Below are 22,285 nucleotides of genomic sequence, written 5' to 3'. Positions count from 1 at the left end.
TCAATAAACCTTTACTTGAACTTAAAAGAAAGCAAAGAGATTACCACCTTATGGGGGAACCTTAGTTAGCATCATGAAACCCACTGTTATGGAAGACGTTTCAAAGCATCTAACCACCCACAGAAGCCAACAACAAGCTCCACTGGTACCATATTCTCTTCCCTAATATTCTGCTGGAGTCTCTACTCCCAGGGAGTTGCACCCAGGCCCATGCGTTCCCACTTCAGGGGCTCCTGCTAAATCCTCACTGATAGGCAGTGCAGGCATAAATGTGGATATCGGGAAAGAATAAGAGAAGCAACTTGATGAAAAGGCCTTATCCAAGATGAAATTGTCTGCATATCCATGGAAAATGATGCCCTCAACGAGATCAGGAAGAACCCAAATTCACCGACAATTATTTTGAAGAAGTCTAACAATATATTTAAACCCTTCTTCACAATCCTTTAGGCACCTATTGACACCTAAAAAAAACACTACTTACAAATAAGGAAAGCATTGCAGTTTGATGTCATGTGCTTCCTCTCTGAAAGCTAAACCCTAATGCAATGCTCTCTAGATGAAACTGTAAGACTAGGAAGGAGCTGTCCATGTTAACGGAAGCAGCTCTTTTTGCGTCGGAAGAAAGCATTTTTTAGAAAAATGGGATGTTAGGCAGATATTAGTGGTCTACTACTGATCATATGGGCCTTGTAGCCAGCACAGGGCTTTGGAAGAATATGTCCTGGCTGTGTTGTGCTTCCTTAATCCAATTGCGAAACCTCATAGCAAGCAGGGCCATAATAGCAATCTGCTTTAATTCACTTATTCATTTTGCAAACATATCTCAATTTTCATTATTTTAACATCTTAGCATTGCAGTTAAACAACATCCCTATGTGAAAATGACCAACCTGGTGACACAGTGCACTGAAAAAATATATACATTTTTATTTCATGACTAGAAAAGCCGTGTGGCACTTGCCAAGCTTGTCCGATTCGCAGCAACTCACAATCCAAAACAAAACCCTGGTGTTCCTGGCTGTCACGCTGTGAATAGTTCATTGTAACAGTGACCATTTGTTCCAAAAGCGCTCAGAGGCGGTTTATTAAGGTTACGCCATGACAGGGCAGCTCCTGGTGCAGCTGCCGGAAGAGCATAGCACACTTGTTTCTTTCTTGGGTCCTTCCCAAGGCATTGAACAGCCTGGCCTGGAAGTAAAGAATGTCTCGTATTTGTTCCTTGCACTCCACCTTGGCAAAGTACGTCTTGGCTTCGTTTAGGTTTAAAATCGCTGACTCCAGGGCTGCCCAAAAGAAAAAAATACATTAAATATATCAGAAAAACAGCACTTAAAATATGGTAATATTCCAGAAGTTTTACTTTCATGCGCATGCACTCTAGAATCCAAGGCACTTCCATGGATGATCCTGAAGACACGGATAGAGAGGAGTTTCAATAGTTCAAATGAAATGACATCTTCTCCCAAAGGAGATCTTGCTTATAGCAGGGAAATTCAGAGGAGATGGCAGACTACCACAATGATCCACTCCCAACAGACTTTGATTGAAGAATAGTAGTTCACGATTTACTAGGGTGTTACAACAGCAGGAAAAGGGATTTTCGAAATTGTATGATTTCATTAGACCGGTTACCCGTCAATGCCAGTTCACAGGAACTGCGATTCATTTAGTGGACGGAGCGCAATTCCAGCAACCACATTGCAAAAAGTCTGAAGTTAAAAGATTTATCTGGATCACTAGATATTTAATATGGTTATAAAAATATCGCTAACATTATAAATGCCTCAGATAACAGTGAAAAACACAGAAGACACGAGACAATGGGTATGCAAGGAAATAAACAAGGGATGTGTTTAACAGCTGCTTAATTCTGTGTCTCCGACACAGCCATAACTTCCCTGGTTAAATCAAGTTCAGTTTTGCAGAAAAAAAAACTTAACAAAACTGCGAGTTAAAGCAAAACGTGTAGTTCATTTTTTTAATAAGTTTTTAAGTCTTTAAGCATAGCTGAGTAAGGCTCCTTGAAGTCTCCATTTTGTGCAATTGATAACAAATAAACATCTCCAAATGTACATACCTTCTGCCTTTTTTTCCGGGCTATAAGCAGCAGCAGAAGCCACCTGACACTTGGCCACTAAGAACATGGCTCTGCCTTTGTCAATCACGGCCCCGTGCGCCAGGATCGGTTCTATCGCCATGTGCAGGATATTCAGCGCCTGCTCAGGGATCCCGAGGATGAGCTAAAAGAGGGGAATTAAAGGATGAAGTGTGCAGGTCTGATGGATTTGTCGTAGAGTACAAACGTTTTTCTTTTAAATCAGAGCATCATTGCATGAGAGAACCCAATACAAGTATTAACCTGTGGTATCCTCTCCTGGGAGAGGAGGTGGAGATAAGAGGGAGCTAATGCGCAAGGTTATAGACACGGAGGACTGCACTCAAGGGTGAGAGCCACTTCGCCACACAGCCCATTGCAGCAGAGTTGCTCACGCAACCTAGATGGAGCATCATGAGAGCTGGCGATGCAGCGGTACCCTGAACCCTAGCTGTACTACTGGTGGTTTTGTGTTACTGTGAAGGTCTCTTTTCACTATTATCCCCATAGATAATCAGGCAGGTTTGGGTCTCCTAGAGGGGCTGGCTTGGGTTAGTGGTTGGATTGACATGTATACTGAGTCTGGTGCAGCCTTCACCCATCAAGCACTTGTGTTCTCCCCACCTCTCCTGGCTCACATTAGGCCAGTGGATTTAGGTCCAGATATCCAGTACTGTATGAAGAGAGTTTACATTTGTTGTACCTTCTTGTAACGTACCATTTGAGTGGTTATAAACAAGTCTTTGAGTCAACGCTGGGATCACTGGCTATCTCTTTCCACTGGTGACACTGCCCATTTCTTTCTGTGTTTTCCCAAATCCAACACATTTTCCCTAACGCAGCCGAATTCAGGATCCCTATAGACGTGAACACGACACTGACAAACAATTGTGTGGAGCAGCAGCGTGGGAAAGTATTGCCTCTTACATGAAAGAAATGCATTGTCTAACCTGGGTGAAGGCCAAGCTGAGGATGTTCTCAGAGGCCAAGTACTGCAAGCGGTACTCCCGCGAGAGCGCCAGCGCCTGCAGCAGCAGAGGCAAGGCTATGGTAGGGCAGGAGGACCTCCAGTACAGCTCAGCGATCGAGAGGAGAGCACTAGGAAGAAGACACAAGAAAGGGTGGTTAGAAACAGCTTCAATCTCAGATTAATGGTGTGAAATGAGCATGCTTAAAATACAGCCTTCTCGTCATTTCAGGCCTAAGAATTGCAATATTCCATACTAATATATATGAAAGTCTAGCTTCAATTGAAGACAGAGGCAAATAATGTTCTGTATGTTATTTTATTTTAAAATAAGTTATGTGGCAGCAGCATTGAAAGATTACCCTCCAAAAAAACACAAGATGCTGCACAAGTGTTCATGAGCCTTTGTGACTGGGGATCAGAACTGATTTTTTTCTACTCATGCGAAGGCCAAGATGAATGAGTTACTTACCTTTGGTAATGCTTTAATGGTGGATCCTTTATCTACCCTCAGATTCCTCACTTTTTGTATATCCCCAGGTGCCAGACGGGATCCAGAGAACTTCAAGAAGAGGGCTTCAGTGTGCAGGGTGGTGGCATAATGCGGCTCCGGACTAACCATATATGTGATGGAGCAGAGCTAAATATTAGCACCACCCCTATGTGTGAATGTCAGTTTCTGGTCGGTTTCCCTTTCCATGCCATTAGATGCAGAGCACAGAACAATTATTGGAGACAGTCTGCTGATTCGAATGTGGGACCTTTTTAAAATGTTAAAGAGGCCACTCTACAAGTCTGTGAAGTAGACTCAAATAAAAAAGTTCTGCCAAACCAAGTGGGCGAAGTGTCCTTCCCACAGGACCCGTCTGTCAAGGAAGTAGTGCTTTGTGAATGGTATGTGCAGATACCCATGTTGCAGCCGGACAGTCGTCAAGAACAGGTACCCTTTGACAGCACTGATGCATTGGCCTTGGCCCTGGCGGAACGGGCTTTCAAACCTTCTGGATGCCTCTTTTTGGCTAATGAATAGCAGATCTTTGAAGAAGAGGACTTTTCACCTTGATAGGGTCCTCATCTGCACTGCCTTGCGCCTTTCATTACATGTGAAAACCCCATGAAGAGCGGATTGTCTATCCAATAGTTTAGTGTGGTCGATAAAAATGCTTAACGCCCTTTTTGGATCAAGCAATAAAGCCTCTTCTCTTTTGAGGAGTGAGCCTTAGGGGCAAAACAAGCTGGCAAAGTAATCGAATGACCAACGTGAAAATGTGTCAAAACATTAGGAAGAAAGGTAACCCTAGTTCTTTGCATCAACTTGCCTGGAAAGAAGGTGGTGTATGCTGGATGAGTTGATAACGCCTGGAGTTCACACATCTAAAGCGCTATAAAGAAGCTATGCACCGATTTGAAGGGCATGCAAACCAAACATTTCAAAACCAAACAGAAGTCCCATTAAAGCCCCATGAACAGTTTAGGAGAAAACATTTATCTAACCTAGCATTAAAATTCTGCCCAAATGGTCATTTAAACAAGGACAGTTGATCCAGTAAACAAAAAAGCAGAGATGTTGACAAGTGACCTTTCATTGTACCAATATCAAGGACATGTGGGGCCAACACAAGGACAAACAAAAGGACATCAGAAATGTTGGTATTGTAAGGCACTGGTAGTCAAGGCACCGCACCAAGCAAGAAATGTATCCCAGTGCCCAGAGCAGATGGACTTCAAAGGCCATCTCACATCAAGGATGTATTACTATCATTATTATTAAAATTTGTAGAGCACAAACAGCTACCCACACAGAGTTTCCCGGTGCTAGGAGACAGATAAGGAGCAATCAAAATATGTAAATCTTCTTGACTGGCAAACTGAATTCATTTAACTGCTGCCGTTCAATCCCTGTGCATGCAGGTATAGGTTGTGGAGATTCGAGTGCAGGGCCCTAGCCTTTTGCTGAGGCAGCAGGCCCTTCTGAACAGGTAGCTATATTGAAAGGCAAATGCTCAGGCTCAGATGCCTTGGGTACCACAGTCTTCTGAGCCCGTCGGGGGTAATCAACATGACTTGGTCCTGGAACTACCTGATCTTCCTCAGTACCTGAGGCAGGGTACAGGAGTCCCTTGTTCCATTCCAGTCAAAATACATCTCCTAGTGAGTACCTTGGAGGAAACTCCAGCAGGCAAAACTGCTGAGACCGCACTTTCTCAGCAGTGGCAAATAGATCTAACCGAACTCGCCACAATGACTGAAGATACCCTGCACTACCTTGAGGTGGACACTCCACTCGTGGTCTGCTAAACACCACCTATTCAGTTCATCCGCTACAGCATTCAGGGATCCCGCCAGGTAGTCAGAGACAAGAAAGATTTTCTGTTGCTCCAGCCACTTGTAGAGGAATGAACCTTATTGGCCCAGAACCCCCCTTTGCCCTGCTTGTTGCATTTCTACATGGCAGTAGTACTGTCGGTGAGAACCTGCACCAGCCTACCCATGATAGAAAGCAGGAAGGTCTGTAAGGCCGAGCAGATGGCCTGTGGCTCCAGATGGTTGATTTGGAGTCTGCCCTATACAGGAGACAAGAGGACTCTGATCACTACCTGTCCTGGAATGATGGCCAGCCCAACAAGGACACATCTGTCACCAGCATGAGCTCTGGGTGGGGAAGGAAGAGTGGCCTAACTCAGTCACTACTGCAGATCTTGAGCCCTCTCCTGTTAGATCAGTAGGGAAGCAGGGAGTCAGCCTTGTTGCTGAGCCCGCTGGGACCAGAGGTTCCACAGCAGGGCTCTCATGTGCCTTTTGACGAACTACATAAGGCAGATACACAAGGCCAGGAGACAAAGAAGCGTCAGAGTAATCTTTACTAAAACCCAAGACTGACCCCGAAACATCAGCATCATATCCTGGACTCGATGTGGTGAAGGAAAGGCTTGAATGACACTATCTCCAGCGACCATCCCTTCAGTGAACATGTGAGAGGCCGAGGTAAAGCAGAAGGGGACCATGGCAAAGTGAGAGGGCTTGGCCCATCTGAAACCACAGGTAATGTCCGTGAGACTGCAGGACAGGTATATGAAGATAATTGACTTGCAAGTCCAAGGACACCATCCAGTCTCTTTGGTACACAGCACATGAATCTGAGTCAGTGAGAGCATTTTGAATTTGGCATTCTGCAGTAAGGCATTCGGTAGGTAAAGGTCCAGGAATTGCCCTAGGTCCAAGCCCTACTTTGGGGTCAGGAAGTAGCGTGAGCAGCATCCATCCCCTTTCTCCAAGTCTTCTATCTGTATGATGGCAACCATGGAGAGTAAAACAAAAACATGCACTTACTACATCAGGATTGCTTCTCCGAAATGCACTCTGGTGTGGCATGTAGATGATGAAGGAAGGAAATGAAGAGTAGGGCTTTGCCCCTTTGAACAATTTGTAAGACCCATCTGTCGGATGTAATGGATCTCCAGAGTAAAATGAAATGTTGAATCCTGCCTTCCACCGGCCTAGCATGAGCCACTGAGGAAAAACAAAAGCAGCTTAGTAACGCTGCGGAAGGTGAAGGGAAACTGGAGGGCTGCTCTCCCTACTGCCTTTAGCGGAGTTTGCGGATGCCACATCCATGGTCTGAAAAGGACTGGACTATCTGCTGTGCCACTGGTTGGTTTTGGCTAGCCTCATGGAACGGTTTCATAATTCCTAATTTGATGGAGAAATTGTTTTACTGGCCCCAAACACTGTGCAGTGGCTGGACAGTCTATAAATTATTCTTGAGCCAGTTCTGCTTTATCCGCGAAAACTCTGAAACCATCGAACAGCATACCAATTAAGTACGCTTGCACCTTGGCAGTAAATCCAGCTGATGTTATCTATGCGTACCTTCCACCCACGATACTGGTGCCAATTGCCCTGCCAATGCAAACAGTAGTATCCAGGTCTGCATACATTTCATACTTTGCTGCACTAGGTCAATCATGTAATGTGTGAACCGGAGAAGCTCTAAGGTCCTCTACGACAGCCAGCTCTGTGTCCATGTCCCATACAGCATGCATGTACTTGCCCGGTAAACGAACTGCATTTAGGCCCGGCCAGGCTTGCAAAAATATTTGACCAAAAGCGTCAATCCTTTTGGATTCCCTTTCTGGAGGATTGGCCAGGAAAGATTTAGGATTGACGTTGCTAGTCTAAGCCTGCACAATGATGCTCTCAGGTGTAGGGTGCTTGGTTAGGATGTCCCGATTAATGGTCATAAGTCCATGTCACTTTGAAGGCCGCCATTTGCTGCAGGGTAGACGTAGGCCAGAGGAACTCATGTCACACCTGAAAATGGGAACTTCGAAGAAGTGCAATGTTCACCTCGAAACCCTTGCACCTGCTTTTTGCAGCTACGGAGGCAGGATAGGGTCTTTTTGTATTTTTGTGTTGGTGTTTGGACTGACCTGAAGATTTCAAGCAGAAAATGGCTTGATCACAGGATGACCTCATGAAAGTGAATGAGATTAGGCCAGAGACTTGGAGCAGAAGCGAGACTTGTGTGTTAACTATGAACTTGTGTGTTAACTAGGCCACGCAGGGAGAGCCTCGCTCTCAGTCCCAGATCACTAACAGGTGCACGAGGGCACACATGCCACACGACTTGAGATTTATGACTGGAGCCCAAAGACACGCCTCATGCAGGTTTGTGACGGACATCTGCCGTCTACAGTCTTGCCATGGTTGGAAGCCTGCAATCGTTCTAGGAGTTTTGAAAAGAACAACAAAACTGGGGGCTGAGTTCCGGATCCACATCGGAGGGCACGGAAAGGAAGGAACTGACGTCAGCGTTCAGAGGCGGTGCTTATATGGAGCTCCTCTGCCTCACTTCCATGGTGGTATAGAGCAAATACGGAGCCACACACCACCTGCCAGCACATGACAGACCTGCCTGTTGAAGTCTGGTGCCCTGGGTTATTCAAAAGTATGCATCAGAAGGTTAAATTTACTAGTGTGACTTTGAAACTGCTGTTTATTTGAAGTTAAATTATAAGGCCATCACTTTCTTTCCCTTGTTCTGCCCCTTTAATCCACCCACAAACGATTGAGGTGGGAATACATCTAGTTCATTACATTTACACTTTCCAAAAGCAGTGATATCCTATCAGAGGCCCGGGAGCCTCCTGCTAGAAGTTATATGAAGTACCATAGGTACACCACGGACACACTCATACCAGAGGGTGAGACACTCACTACCAGTCCCATGCTGCACAAATAAACATCTAATGTCAATCCTATCGGGTAGCACAGACAGCAGCAATTACCTGGGATAACAAATATGGTACATTATACCCCAGCTGTAAAGAGACTTAAGATGTACTCTGCTGGGAGTATGTTATTCAATATTACTGCGGGCAATAGCAAACATTCATTACAAAAACATGTAGATTACTGAAATTCATTGTATGAGTGATTTAAGGAGATGGCTACTGCCACCTGGAGACCAAAAGTGGAATTCAACCTGAAGGAACATCACCAAGAGCCGGTATTAAGTTATTGCAAGCTAGTACCGACTTTACTCCTCATCACACAGGCGTTTGGACATCAGAAAATAAAGTACAAGATAACACTCTCTTGCACATTCTACAAGGATACATGCACGTTTCAAGATATCTTGCATTAAAAGCCACAGAAGATGTTTATCCAAAAGTCTTTGATTTGAGGTCTCCCTGCATACTTCTAGATAGTGAAGGCCATTTTGTATGGGACAACAGAGCTCACAGCATGTTACCTGCCATTCATTCATCCCAGTAATATCAGGAGAAAAATAGGCACTGCGAGGGGGAAGTTGCTGACCAGCCCTGCCTGCACTGAAAATCAGGAGGTTTATTATTGGAGTACATGTTAGACCTGCTGGGCAATGACAATGGACAACTGCAACTGCCAGGGGGTTGAAAGCACCTCTTCTTCAATCCAGGGCCTTGGTTCTATGGGAGGTCAAGGTCCACAACAAAACATATGGCTCTTTCAAACTCATTTGAAATCCACAGCTACATTATTTGAGACTAACTCAAAGACTCACAAAAAAGCTACATCATTGAATCCAGGAGTATTCAAAGTAGGCTTACAAGGGCGAGCCATGCAAGAATTGTAGGACCCTACACACATTTACAAACAGTAAATCTAGATGCAACAAGTCTAAAGTAGCAAAGCTTTGGAAGTCACTAAGGGCCCCGAAGAATGGTCCCTGTCTCCACATCAAAGAGAGCATGCTATCCACGTTTCTGAAGCAGCTTAAGAAACTCTCACTACATATAAGAAATGGTTTATTTGCAACTTCGATACCTCAAGGTATTACCTCTTGTGGCTACCTTTCCTAACTGCAAAATGTTGTAAGGCTTCCATCCTTGTATTACACCAAGACGGATACAGCCATGTTTGCAATTGGAGCTAGGCTATAAAAATATTTGCAATTAAGGAAATCTAAAGAAACATCATATTCCTCCCCAAAGTCCTAAAACGATGGCACCAATCTTCCAAGATGGGATATGGCTTGCAAAGTAGCAAATAAAAATAAATACACGTTTTTAGGAGCAGCATACACATGTTCCACATAACAGTTACTCTTTCTGCCACACTAGGAAAGGTGAGTGGTGTGTCTGGGTGTAAGGTGTGTGCGTGTACGAGGAAGGGTTTGCACATGCAGGGGAAGTTTCTGGGTACAGGAGTGAGTGTGCGCGCATGTGTGGGGGCAAAGTATTTGGGTATTGATGCACGTACAGTAGGGTGTGTGGTTATAGACGTGGGTAGTGCAGGGTGTGTGTATGGATGTGTGCAGGGTAGGGAGGTGTGCAGGGCAGGATGTGTGTGTATATATATACTATAATCTCAATTTAACCTTTTTGTTTTTTTGAGTGTATATATATATATATATATATATATATATATATATATATATATATATATATATATATATATATATATACATATATATATATACATACATACACTCAAAAAAACAAAAAGGTTAAATTGAGATTATAGTTATATGTAGAAATAAGATAAAAACAAATGCTTAGTAACCAAAAAGCTGACGTCATGTTAAATGTCATCATATTAGCTTTTAAGTTATTTTAACACCAAACTATAACGTAATTTTTACCTTTGGTTCTTTCAGTTTTTTTTTTAATGAAAGTTAAGATATTATTACCATACCTAACTCGTCACTTTAACCTTTGAATTTTTCATATTCAGCTCATGCCCCCGCCCCCCTCACGGTCCCAACACGCATTGCTACACATAGTCTTTGGTCATGCACAGCGGGTTGTTGCCACAGGGACTAGCCTCTGGACAGGTCCTGCAGTAGGTGCCCAACTCATGGGAGCAGAGATTGATCAAAGCCTCCCTTTTGGTCACTCCCACAAGTGCCTGTTGGTCAGGCTGTCCCTACCATGCCCTCTTATACTCTATTTATTGGTTTTTTTAAAACTTTCCTAGGACACTGGGAACGAATCTCCCAGTCCTGCAATAGCAGTTGTAACATTTTCTTCATTGTTGCAGCCAACCAATTATATCACTCAAAACGTAGAAAAACTTGTCAACGGGGAAGAAAAATCCAACGTCCAATCAGAGGACCCCATTTAAAAAATAAAAAATTATACTGGAGAACTAATGTGGGACCAACCGTTCAGATATAGCTAACATTTTAACCCCTTCATTCCCACCCTGAGCACCTGTTTAAATGTAGATTTCTCTAAATCGGTCTAACGGATTTACGCCAAGACTCACTTTCAAATTAAAGTTCTTGTATTCTGACAAATTTGGGGTGATTTCGTTTAGCCTTTTTTTTGTATCAAGAGCAAAGTTTGCTATGGGAATTAACACGAGAAATCAACATTTTTGGCCTCCCACCCTTTTCTTGGCCCCGCTTTTTGGTTCAGGACAAACTTTCCATGATGGAGTCGAGGTGGATGAACATTTTTGGGGGGAATTGTTGTGAAAAATTATTAAATGGTGCCAAAGCTATTAGTGAAACCAAAAACGCTCTTCCTATGGAAACTCTCACCCAACTATAACTTCACAGTGGCGAACGCCACTGTGTAAAATACATAAAGATAAAAGCTATATAGGGGAGTGCAGGGGTGTACGCTTGTGGATTAGCTGGAGTTTGTGTGCTGGGAAGGAGACTGCGAGGGGCAGTTGAGGTTGTGTGTGTTCCTTTCTTATTACAGAGAGTCAGTGCCAAAGTCTACCAGGCAGAAATACAAACCTTGACCTTTGCGGAGGTAAAACATCTTCCCATTGTCCATTCTACTTACTACATAGTTTATCTTCTTTTTCCAACCTTTTGCTGCCACACTGTCTAATAGTTTTAATGTGGGCTGCACCTCATCAGAGAGAGACCTGCACTAGTTCAAACAATGTTTTGCTCAATTCACAAGCAAATACATTACTTGGTTCCCTTAGTTATTTGGAAGGGGATTCAAATACATGTTTATGGTAAAATGTCAAGCATGGTTACTAGTCATTTGAATAAAGGGGGAATGGATAAAAGGCAGACCAAATGTCTACATAATTCAACCTTGCAGCCCTGTTGTCACTTGGCTCCTACACAGCACATGCCTTAAGCATCTGGGTTTACTTGCTGGCCAAGGTCGTGCATCATTATCTTACGAACAATGGTGGAGGGGGGGAGAATAATTTCCAGGCAAGGCACAGCATCATATACCAGGGTTCTCTGAAGGCCTCAATCTAGTGTTGCCTCCCTTCAAGGGTCTGCTCTAGGGCAATAAAAGTACATGAGATGAAGGGGACCCTACATTTTGGGCACAAACACAGAAATTATAAGCATACAAAAAGTCAATAAAGTCTTTATAAAATTAGTTTTTGGGATGGTTGCAGGGTTAATGCGAGATAAACCACGACAAATGCAAATAGTCAGTGTGCAAACATTTAATTTCCTTTGACATACTGAGAAGTGCAAACCTAGTTTTGAGGAACAGGGCGAGCAGTATTGAGCAAGGAGGAGGTGAAAAGAGGCAAGGAAAGCCAACATTTCATAGCATGGAATCTGCTGCATGGTTCTTTACAATACAGTTTGGGTGGGGGGTCGATAGGATGCAGGGCTGGTTGCAGATCTAGCTGAGAGGGCAAACGAAAAGGGGGCTGGCATAGTACATGCAAATATATGCGGCAGAAGGTTCAGCATTTGACATTTCAACACTTGGGGTACAGTACAGAAGGAGAGCGACAATAGGCGGTAGGCAGCGGGAGGAGGGCGAACCACCGGGGATTCAATCACTTACCGAATCACCATTTCTGTGTTCTTGATTTTCTGGCAGTGAGTCAACAGGGTCTGTAAAACGTTATGTGCCTCCGAGTTCTCATTCTGTGCTTTCAAAACAATTGCTTTTCTGTGATTAAAAGAAGATTGAGAGCTCATAAACCACCATGGATAAAGATTTCCAGGTAATTCAAATTATGGATCAGACTTACAGAAAATGACCTTCAGTCAAGGACAACCATGTGAAACTTCAGTATTTGTCATTTAAAAGACAACATTCCATTTCTGTGTGGGTCACGTTCAAGTACATTTTGTTTTCTTCCATGACTTATTTAAAAAGCTGATGGGACCCCAGAAACGTGCTCAACAGCCCTCGCCGACATGAGTTTTACAATTGTTCCAGCATGATCTATAGTTGGAAAATGTTCTCACTAGTGTAGTAATTTGTCTTCTTCAGTTTACATTTGCAAGGGCTTGATTTATCATTCTTTTTAGTTTGTATAATGTCCTCAGTTTACATTGTTTCTCCTGGACATGCTCTAATCCCAGGGAGATGTAAGAGGCACATTACTCAATTAGTAACCAAATGGAGAGGGAGTGAGGCTCTCTCAGGGGTGCTGACGTCAGCCCGTCACAGGCATGTCAGGGTCTGACTCTCTTGGCAGAGAAGAGACTTATGTCAGCTCACGCTCCAGGGAAACATAACTCTCTCCATCCCAGACGAGGAGGCAAATAAAACATCCTACCATCGCAGTGATGACACAAACTGCACTTTACAGAAAGCACAATTAATCAGTAAAACCCCATTAAACATCAGAGTAAATAGGAAGGTAAATGGGGGAGGGGGCATTTTAAAATACAAATTAGGCCAGAGTAGTCCTCTAAAAGAATTGCTTTGTGGAATTACACAGGTACAGTTTGTAAGTCCAGCACCCACTTTACATTGGACAGAATATATCCCTGAATGGAAACAAATTCTATAACATTTATAACGCCTGATTTTATATCATGGTACTGTACAGATTTAAGTCTACAAAATGGATAAATAGAAAGTGCTTTACATGCTGAAGAATGCTGAACAGTGGCATGTGTCAATTACAGCCTTACAGGAGCCCTGCGGGATGCCCTGGAACAGTCAGATCGCTACTGTTTGTACATAATATGCCTATCCCAGAAAAAAGAAATACTTTGGAAATTAAACATTCCAGTGCATAAGAAAAGCACATACTGCATTATATTCTTCACAGCAGGAACAGCTACGAGGGACCTGGACGATATTCAGCTGTTGCTGAGCACATCACTTCCACAGTCACATCCCAGTTTTTAATGTGCATTAACTGTTGCAAAATGTGCTTTGTTTTGGGAATTTTGTCTCGGAATAAAACTGGCCTGCAAACCCCATCTTGAGTGCCAACTCCCATCCGTGCTCAAAGCAGTATCACAACTCCGGTGCACCTGCACCAGACTCATGAGTTTGTAACCTGCGAATTTTGGCAGGGAAAACTGCCGTAAATCATGGGGGGCAAACTGAGACAAATGTTGCTTTGTGCGCCCACTAATGGGCGGAGTCGGGTGCAAATGGCATATAATTCCCTGTATCTGGATGGAAAAAATGTACACAGGCACAAATTGCAAGTCTGCTAGTTTGCACCAACTGAGCTAATGGAAATAGACGGTTCGCAATTTGCACCTACATTTTGCAGGAATGTTGGAAACAGGCAGTAAATGCAAGTGCAATGATCAGCAGAGGGTCTCTGAAAGCAGAGCGGAGCTTCTGTTGAGCGTTTTCGTGCACTAGGTCAGTTACACAGTAAAAGACTGAGAAAAGCAGAATAAAGACCAAGGGCTGGATCAGTCAAGTTTTCCCTGGAGTAATCTACATTAAAGTTGTCTTCAGACAGGACAAAACGTTCACCGATCAGGACAACCCCTTCCTGGCTTAAGGCGGTGGTAGGTCATCCAAGATCTAGTCATTGGACTGGACAAATCTGTCTTCCCCTGGGATGTCAGGCAATCTCTCCACTATGCTTCAAACTGTGGTTATTCCACCAGAGGATGGAACACAGGACTCGTGCTACATCACTTCCTGGGATAAACTCTCCACGAGGCCTTCGCAGCACGGAAACATGGCCCATCTCTCCAACCTGTAGGAGGGATCCCACCTCTGGTCCTGCACCATCATCTCTTTACCACCGAGCTCTAGTGATGACATTTTGCTTATGTAATGCATCCCAGTAAGTGAGTCCACCAATCAGAAGAGCCCAACCATGATCTGACTGAAGCATACGCCCCTTGGAGGTCAAAACACAAACACTGTACAGACACGTTTTAAAGCATGGGCAAAGTGGGCTCTGGACCAGGGCTCCATCCTTTCAGGGGCCCGCTGATGGAGCCAGATCTGTTCTGCGGACAGTCTTGACGTGATCACCTTTAATATTTCTTAAATGGATTGGTTTAAATACCGTTTTCCTTTAATTTATTTTGAATGTGGGTGATTTATGAGAGTCTAGTACAGATATTTTGTAGATAAAGTGTGTTTATGTTTCATGCAACATCTATAAAAAAGATTCTTTTAGATCAAAACAGGCCCTCACATATGAGAAAAGAGGGGATGTCACAGATTGTTTGCAGTAATATTAGTGAGCTGCTGCTATGTTACGATATTGAAAACACACATCACTGTCCGTGAATATTAAACATAAACACATTTAGAATGTGGACGAGTGTGCCTGTGCACGGTCAGTGACCTGGCCAAAGAGGACATGAAAGAGCTGAAACTGGATCAAAATTGAAAAATGAATGGATTCAAAGCTATTCCAAACAGGGCCCCCTAACATCCTTAAGATGTCTTAGACACTGTACCCTACCAGTGCCTCCTCTGCTCATCCAAGCCCACCGCAGAAAACATAACATGCAAACAGAAACCATAAGGAATCTATACCTGATCCACAGGCAAATAACCTGCTTTGTTTCCCACCTTACCTGTACATTCCCTCCATGCTGCTGAGCGCTGTTATTCCGGCCACGAGGGATTCGGCAATGTGGTACTTGCTGTCATTCATGGCTTTATCAAACTGTATCTTCTGCTCAAACAGCATCCACAGCTAATCGAAAACAAACCATAAAAACGAGGTGTTGGGTGTTTTCTGAGCATTGTGTGAAACGGTGTGTCAGGCAGCTCTGGATAAGTGATTTGTGACAAGGTGTAATGAAATGGATGGGGTCACAGACGTCCGCTTTATGCATGAGTACCTATATCATGTCTGGCCCTCAAGAAAGAAGTCTGTGCTCTCTCTGATCCCCGCTGTTGCTAATCTGGCCAATATGTTTCTACCTTCACTCACATCACCTTCCACGACGCTAAATAAACATCTATGTGTGTTTTTTTCCACCAGCACTGATCAAACTGTGTTTCATGGTTTGATTAAAGTTTCCGCTGCTTTTTAGGGCCATTCGCTATCCCTACCCCCAATAAAATAAATGTAAAAATATGGCCCTACTGTCAAAGTACATGTCCAACATATTGAAGCAGGGTGACAGCTCACTGAGGGAACAGCATGCCACCAGCATTTTGTGAAAAGACAAATGTCCAGTAATGCCTGGCCAAGGAAAGTCCAGAAAGATGTTCTTCCCTTCCTCACTGACACAGATTTTAAAGATAAGGGGTACCAGCCAGAAAGGTGTTCTTCCCTTCCTCACTGACACAGATTTTAAAGATAAGGGGTACCAGCCAGAAAGGTGTTCTTCCCTTCCTCACTGACACAGATTTTAAAGATAAGGGGTACCAGCCAGAAAGGTGTTCTTCCTTTCCTCACTGACACAGATTTTAAAGATAAGGGGTACCAGCCAGAAAGATGTTCTTCCCTCCCTCCCTGACACAGATTTTAAAGATAAGGGGTACCAGCCAGAAAGGTGTTCTTCCCTTCCTCACTGACACAGATTTTAAAGATAAGGGGTACCAGCCAGAAAGATGTTCTTCCCTCCCTCCCTGACACAGATTTTAAAGATAAGGGGTACCAGCCAGAAAGGTGGTCTTCCCTTCCTCACTGACACAGATTTTAAAGATAAGGGGTTCCAGCCAGAAAGATGTTCTTCCCTCCCTCCCTGACACAGATTTTAAAGATAAGGGGTACCAGCCAGAAAGATGTTCTTCCCTCCCTCACTGACAAAGATTTTAAAGATAAGGGGTTCCAGCCAGAAAGATGTTCTTCCCTCCCTCCCTGACACAGATTTTAAAGATAAGGGGTACCAGCCAGAAAGATGTTCTTCCCTCCCTCCCTGACACAGATTTTAAAGATAAGGGGTACCAGCCAGAAAGATGTTCTTCCCTCCCTCACTGACACAGATTTTAAAGATAAGGGGGGGTACCAGCCAGAAAGATGTTCTTCCCTCCCTGACACTGATTTTAAAGATAAGGGGGGGTACCAGCCAGAAAGAAGTTCTTTCCTCCCTCACTGACACAGATTTTAAAGATAAGGGGTACCAGCCAGAAAGATGTTCTTTCCTCCCTCACTGACACAGATTTTAAAGATAAGGGGGGGTACCAGCCAGAAAGATGTTCGTCCCTCCCTCACTGACAGCTTTTAAAGATAAGGGGTACCAGCCAGAAAGAAGTTCGTCCCTCCCTCCCTCACTGACAGATTTTAAAGATAAGGGGGACCACTTCATTACTGTAATGCCAGACCTTCTGTAATGGAAAAGCACGACTACACCATAATACAACCTGCGCATTACCCGGAGGCACTCACAGTCACCGAGATAAGGGGACTCTACAGGAAGGTTCTCTGAGATGGATTACAGCATCTATCCTGCCTATGTGAAATTAGCAGACAATGCAGCACTTTCTGGACAAATTGATGTTCAACGAGAAAATTATAGAGATCCATATAGAACTCAATGTCTTCAGCTTACAAGAGTACTGTAAAAGTGGGAGGACTAACAGAAGTTCACACCGAATACTGCGGTGAGCTTGGGTGGGAATGCCAATGCATCACCAAGACTAGGATTCTTGCTACGATGGTTACTCAGAACTCAGGGGACCAGAGTGAAGGGTCATATTCAGATGTGTACCATCTGTTTCATCAGATATCAGCTCTTCTGCTTTGAGTAATCAATGGACGACAAATGGAGGGAGCCAGACTAAAACATTCAGATGGTGTGAGGATGTAAGACTTCATGGTGCTAAAGCTTTGGCAACCTTTCTGGAATTTGGAAGACCTGAATTGTGATCTTAAACAAATAAGGAAGCCACCAACACCCTCCTTGGAGCACAAGTTACCTGTGAAATGCCCTGAAATGATTGGTTAATCTACAGTAACGCCCAAGCCTCTATCTAGCTCCAACTAAAGGCTACCATGTAACATAATGAGGGTTTATATCCTGCAGAAACTCACAAAACCACTCCAAAAATAAATTCAGTCAGAGTAACCATCTGGCCAGTACTTTATTTTTAAAGTAACTATTTTTATAGACTATCGAGTAAGAACATGGCGAACACAACCACAGCCTGCATTTCTTAGCCTTAAAAAATGTATAGAAAATGAAAAGTACAAGCGATTATTTAATGCTTCGCCACACACTTTTCAAATCTACAAATCAACAAAAGAGAGATGTATGCAGAATATGCAAGACAAGTCTTTAAGTAATAACCACAAAAATGGCAAACAATAAAATGTCTCAATAGTGAACAACACACAGCTATTTATTTATTCTTGAGGTAGGGGCAAATCTAAATTCAGCATACAACGGAGCATTAGTTTATCGAAGCCCACATTTTAATACCAACAGTCTGCTAAAAACTGGAAACTTGATACACACACAATGGAAGAAAAGGAAGTAAGCCACAATCAAACTCCGACCAGGAAAACAGTTGACAAATGCATATTCTCTTCAATGAGACTGGGCTCTTGAATACAAGTTGTGGAGGGAAACCGGATCCATGCGCACATTAGGTGTGAACAAATCTGTTATTATTGCATCCCTGTTACTTTGTCGGACATATTTCACATGGAAAACATGATGGCATTTATCGTGGAAAAAGTCTAGACAAATAACAAAACGTGCAGAAATCGGTGCATACCAACCCATAAATGTTGAACAGAAGTTATTTACTGCGCTGGGTAAATGCTCCTTAGAGTAACAGTACATGGTGAGTGGAGTAAGTACCATCCTTTTATGCTCCCTATGTGATCTAGACCAGGGCCAGACTGGCCGGACCGGGCATTTCCCCGGGAGGTTGGAAGGGTGGGGACCGGTTGTGCTGTGGTGGGGTCTGGTAGCGTTGCTGCAATATCGGCCCCCAGTAACAAAAGTGCTTCACACTTAACTAGTGCCCCCCACCCCACCCCGCCGCTGGTCTGACATAATTGCCAGGCCTGCTTAGGGTCCCAGTTCGGCCCTAATCGAGACTTCAGTCCATCTACCAAGGGGTAGCGAATTCAGATCAAGGTTTAACAGCCTACGCACCCCGGACACTCTCAAACTAAGAACCACTCCTCGATCAAGCCCTCATTGGGATTCAGCACCCAGCATCATCCGAGCTGGTGTGCCGAAGAGGCTGCTTCAAAATTGTACACACAATGTTCAGTACAGGAAGACGGCGCGCACACCAAAGATTACGCCACTTCACAAAACAAAAACAAAACATGAGCTCAAAGTCATACACGATGCAAGTGATCCGATGACTTAACATTTCGCACAATAAGGTGCGGTTTGGCAACACTTGTCAATACATGCACAACAAAATCTGTGTGTGTGTGTGTGTGTGTGTAAGGACAGATTACCTTTATGTACACCAAAACAATAGGTGCATGTGTTGTGGACATATTACCTTTGCATGTTGACTGTTGGGAGGAAATCGATCCTTTAAATGTCTCAATATTTCAGAAGCTGCAGAAAAACAGCCCTGCAAGGTAAGACCAATCTGTTAGATAGGGGTTTCATTATTAAAAGAAGAAGTCAGAATTGCGCAGCAGATACTCTGGCTAGTGGTCGGTAAATCCTGGGTTTTGAGGCCTGGGATGTACGAGGAATCATTAGAGCAGGCGAGAGTGATTCGACAAGACTCAAGAGCTGGTTCAGATTATTTCCAGGCACTTTACTTTGAGGTGCTTGAAGGCAGACTGACCACTAAGGGACTGTCTTCCCAACAATATTAAGCAACAAGAATGGTTTTCAGATAAATGCAGACTTGGGAAGGCAGATTTAGGGGTTGAACCAATTTGAGCATTAGCCAGAGCAGAGTACGAATTTGTTGAACCGTGATTTATCTTTAAAGTTCTTCCCATTCAAGTTCATTCAGGTTCGGTTCCTGCAGGACCAACTTTGACACATCAATGCTTTACGCCTCAATGGAACCTAAAAATAGTTTTTTTATCCATGGTAGCTCTCTGCTCTCAAGTTACTATTGCTCAAGTTATAGATGTACGCTAAATAATAAAGCTGATAAAGCCATAAAGACGTTGCTGAGCATGCACAAAGAAAAAAGAAAACTGACAAATAGAATATAATGTTCGAAACACATGAACCCTCCAGATTTGTCACTCGATGCTCCTGTGCCTGGAAACTGCCAGCATCTCACCTGTTCTGCATGCAGCTCTGCCAGGTGGCACAGCACAACCGCGAAGGATTCGGTGTTATTCTGTTGCACACCCACGTTGACAGCCTCCAGACTGTTCATGCTCAGAAGCATCTGTGCCTGTTGCAACGCCATGGTGCTGTGAGGAGGGAAGAACATACACTTTGCATTCAGATGGGCAGGGCAACCCCACAGACCGAGGGTAAGAGGCCAGCAAGTGCACGGTACAGTCTCGAGATGCAGCAAACACAGTCCGGAAAACTCCGCTGTATATATTTATTTAATCTATTTATACCATGGATATAATTAAGAAATAGTATCAAGCTGCCAACAAGGCAAAGAATATAGAGTCACTGAAGAAAAGAGGAAATTAACAGAACAGCCACACCTTAAGGCTTAGGGAAAGGAGAGCAGCAAATGTTACTTTTTAATATTAAGGGGGGGTGCATTCCATAATGTAGGATCGAGCACAACGAATCTTCAGTTCATCTTTGCTTTGCAAATTCTTTCAGGGGACTGCAAGAAACATAAAACCAGCTGATGGTACCTATTAATTTACTGTCTGAGTTACAAGGGGCACACCAAAGTGGCACAGATCAGTGTCAAAGTCATAAACTAGTGGGGTATTTAATAAGATCAAATGTATTGACTTCTTAAAGTGGCAGGTGCCCACTTTTTTCGAAGGTAAAAGACCAGTAGCGCTGCAACATTTTTTAAACCCGGTAACTGCAGCACAAGTTGGGAAATGAGCAATCCACCATGAGCGTCGCAGCCATAATCTAGTTTAGAACTGATTAAGGATCCCAGAATTTAAAACACGTCCATTGGCATACAAAGAACATTTTTTGCAGCTATCAGATCTTAAATCAACCAAGCACATGAGATGGCTTTGTTGATTTGGGGAGTGAGACTTATGTCAAACTCATTCAAGGTTAATCCAAAATTGCACACTTAAAAAAAAAACTGAAATCTGGGATGGCGTTGTGGGGTGGTTTGGTCAGATTACTGGGGAGGCACACATTTTGTATGGCCTTGGCAACATAGTTAGAAGCATAATATATGTCTTGGCGGCATTCACGTTTAAACTTAACCCACGGTGACTCTACCAGTTGGCAATTTTCCAGAGGCTTCCCTTAAATGCTTCAAGGATATCCAACAGACCATTGGCTCACAAGTGGATGTGGGTGTCTTCTGCAGAGCAATGACATTCAGACCATAACAATCTAGACGCTGGAGACATGGTAAGATGTAAACACTAAAAAGCATTTACAGAGCCCTGAAATGCTCAGTAGAATAAAAAGTTACTTACCCTGTAAGCCTCTGTTCGTGGCATGTGGTGCTATAGATTTGCGGTGCATACTCCTGCCATCTAGTGTTGGGCTTAGATGTGTGCACGTTTTTTTTCTTCAAAGAATTATTCTCGAGTCATAAGGTAGTGTGAGTCCAACTCTTGCTTGCAATGGTTGTCAGCTGCATTGTTAGATAGTTTTTCCGCACGACGAGACTGGAGCTGACTGCAGCAGTGACACAGGAAAACAGAGGCATAAAGATGACCATACAAGAGAAGTACGATTTCATGGCAACTACAACAGCCAGAGGAGTCTGGGGAGGAGGGTGGGAGTGGTTAAATCTACAGCCCTACATGCTACGAACAGATGCTTACAGAGTAAGTAACATTTTACGTTCGAGGCATGTGCGGCTCTAGATACATGGTGTCGGGTCGGTGCCAGACCGGGCAGTGCCAAGGATGTCGGCTTTAGAATTTTCTTCAGCACCGAGCCAAAGCTGGACCTGGTGTTCGAAGTTGAGTGGGTGCCGACAATGGCCCAAAGGCAGTGGTCTGCTTCTGTGCGTCAAGAGCAGCTGACCGCTTCTTATGGGGTAGAAGCTCAGAGAGGTGTCAAAGTAAAGGGGGATCTGTACTCGCAACCTGTTGAGCCGGTAGGAGATCTTCTATCTCTAGGTCAGAGCAAGAGCTCTCTTCAGGTGAGAAAGCCTCCTCGTCAGCAACCGAAAGCTCGGGATGATTATCTCCCTCAAGGTCCTGGGTGCCGAAGTGGTCCTGCGCGTCATCTCGAGTCAAAGGGTCTTCTCCGACCGAAAAAACCGACACGCGTCACAAGAGGCCTCGTCGTGCTAGGGTGAATTTCAGAGATGTCAGACCTCGTGGAGATTAGCCCGGAAGTACTTTGCAGTAAACAGCGGGCAGTATCAAAAGGGCGTCCGTTTAATAACAAGAAAAGCCTGGTGTAAGCTGACTGAATGGAGGTAAAGAGAGGCCCCACTAGGGGCCAGAGTGGACTGGGGAATAGTCCCGAATAGTGCCTAGCACTTATTGCAGTATTATACCTCAAATTATACTCTGTTTTCTCTTTTAACTGCACACTTGTCACTTTT

General features: G+C 43.9%; 1 protein-coding gene across 1 annotated transcript in view; it reads right to left on the bottom strand.

The window, feature by feature from the left end:
* Window positions 1–907: 907 nt before the first annotated feature.
* ANAPC5 (anaphase promoting complex subunit 5) overlaps window positions 908–22,285 on the bottom strand; it is a 152,410-nt gene continuing 131,032 nt past the window's right edge. Inside the window, exons 11-17 of the mRNA XM_086949880.1 lie at window positions 19,892–20,027; window positions 19,142–19,216; window positions 15,295–15,416; window positions 12,335–12,442; window positions 3,049–3,196; window positions 2,081–2,243; window positions 908–1,286 (exon numbers count right to left, since the gene is read on the bottom strand). Of these exons, the coding sequence (XP_086806006.1) occupies window positions 1,075–1,286; window positions 2,081–2,243; window positions 3,049–3,196; window positions 12,335–12,442; window positions 15,295–15,416; window positions 19,142–19,216; window positions 19,892–20,027 (964 nt within the window). The 3' untranslated portion in view covers window positions 908–1,074. The remainder of the gene's footprint in view (window positions 1,287–2,080; window positions 2,244–3,048; window positions 3,197–12,334; window positions 12,443–15,294; window positions 15,417–19,141; window positions 19,217–19,891; window positions 20,028–22,285) is intronic.

Source organism: Lissotriton vulgaris, unplaced genomic scaffold, assembly GCF_964263255.1.
Source record: "Lissotriton vulgaris unplaced genomic scaffold, aLisVul1.2 SCAFFOLD_1442, whole genome shotgun sequence".
Lineage (NCBI taxonomy): Eukaryota > Metazoa > Chordata > Amphibia > Caudata > Salamandridae > Lissotriton > Lissotriton vulgaris.
This window is presented reverse-complemented; position numbering and strand designations above follow the sequence as displayed.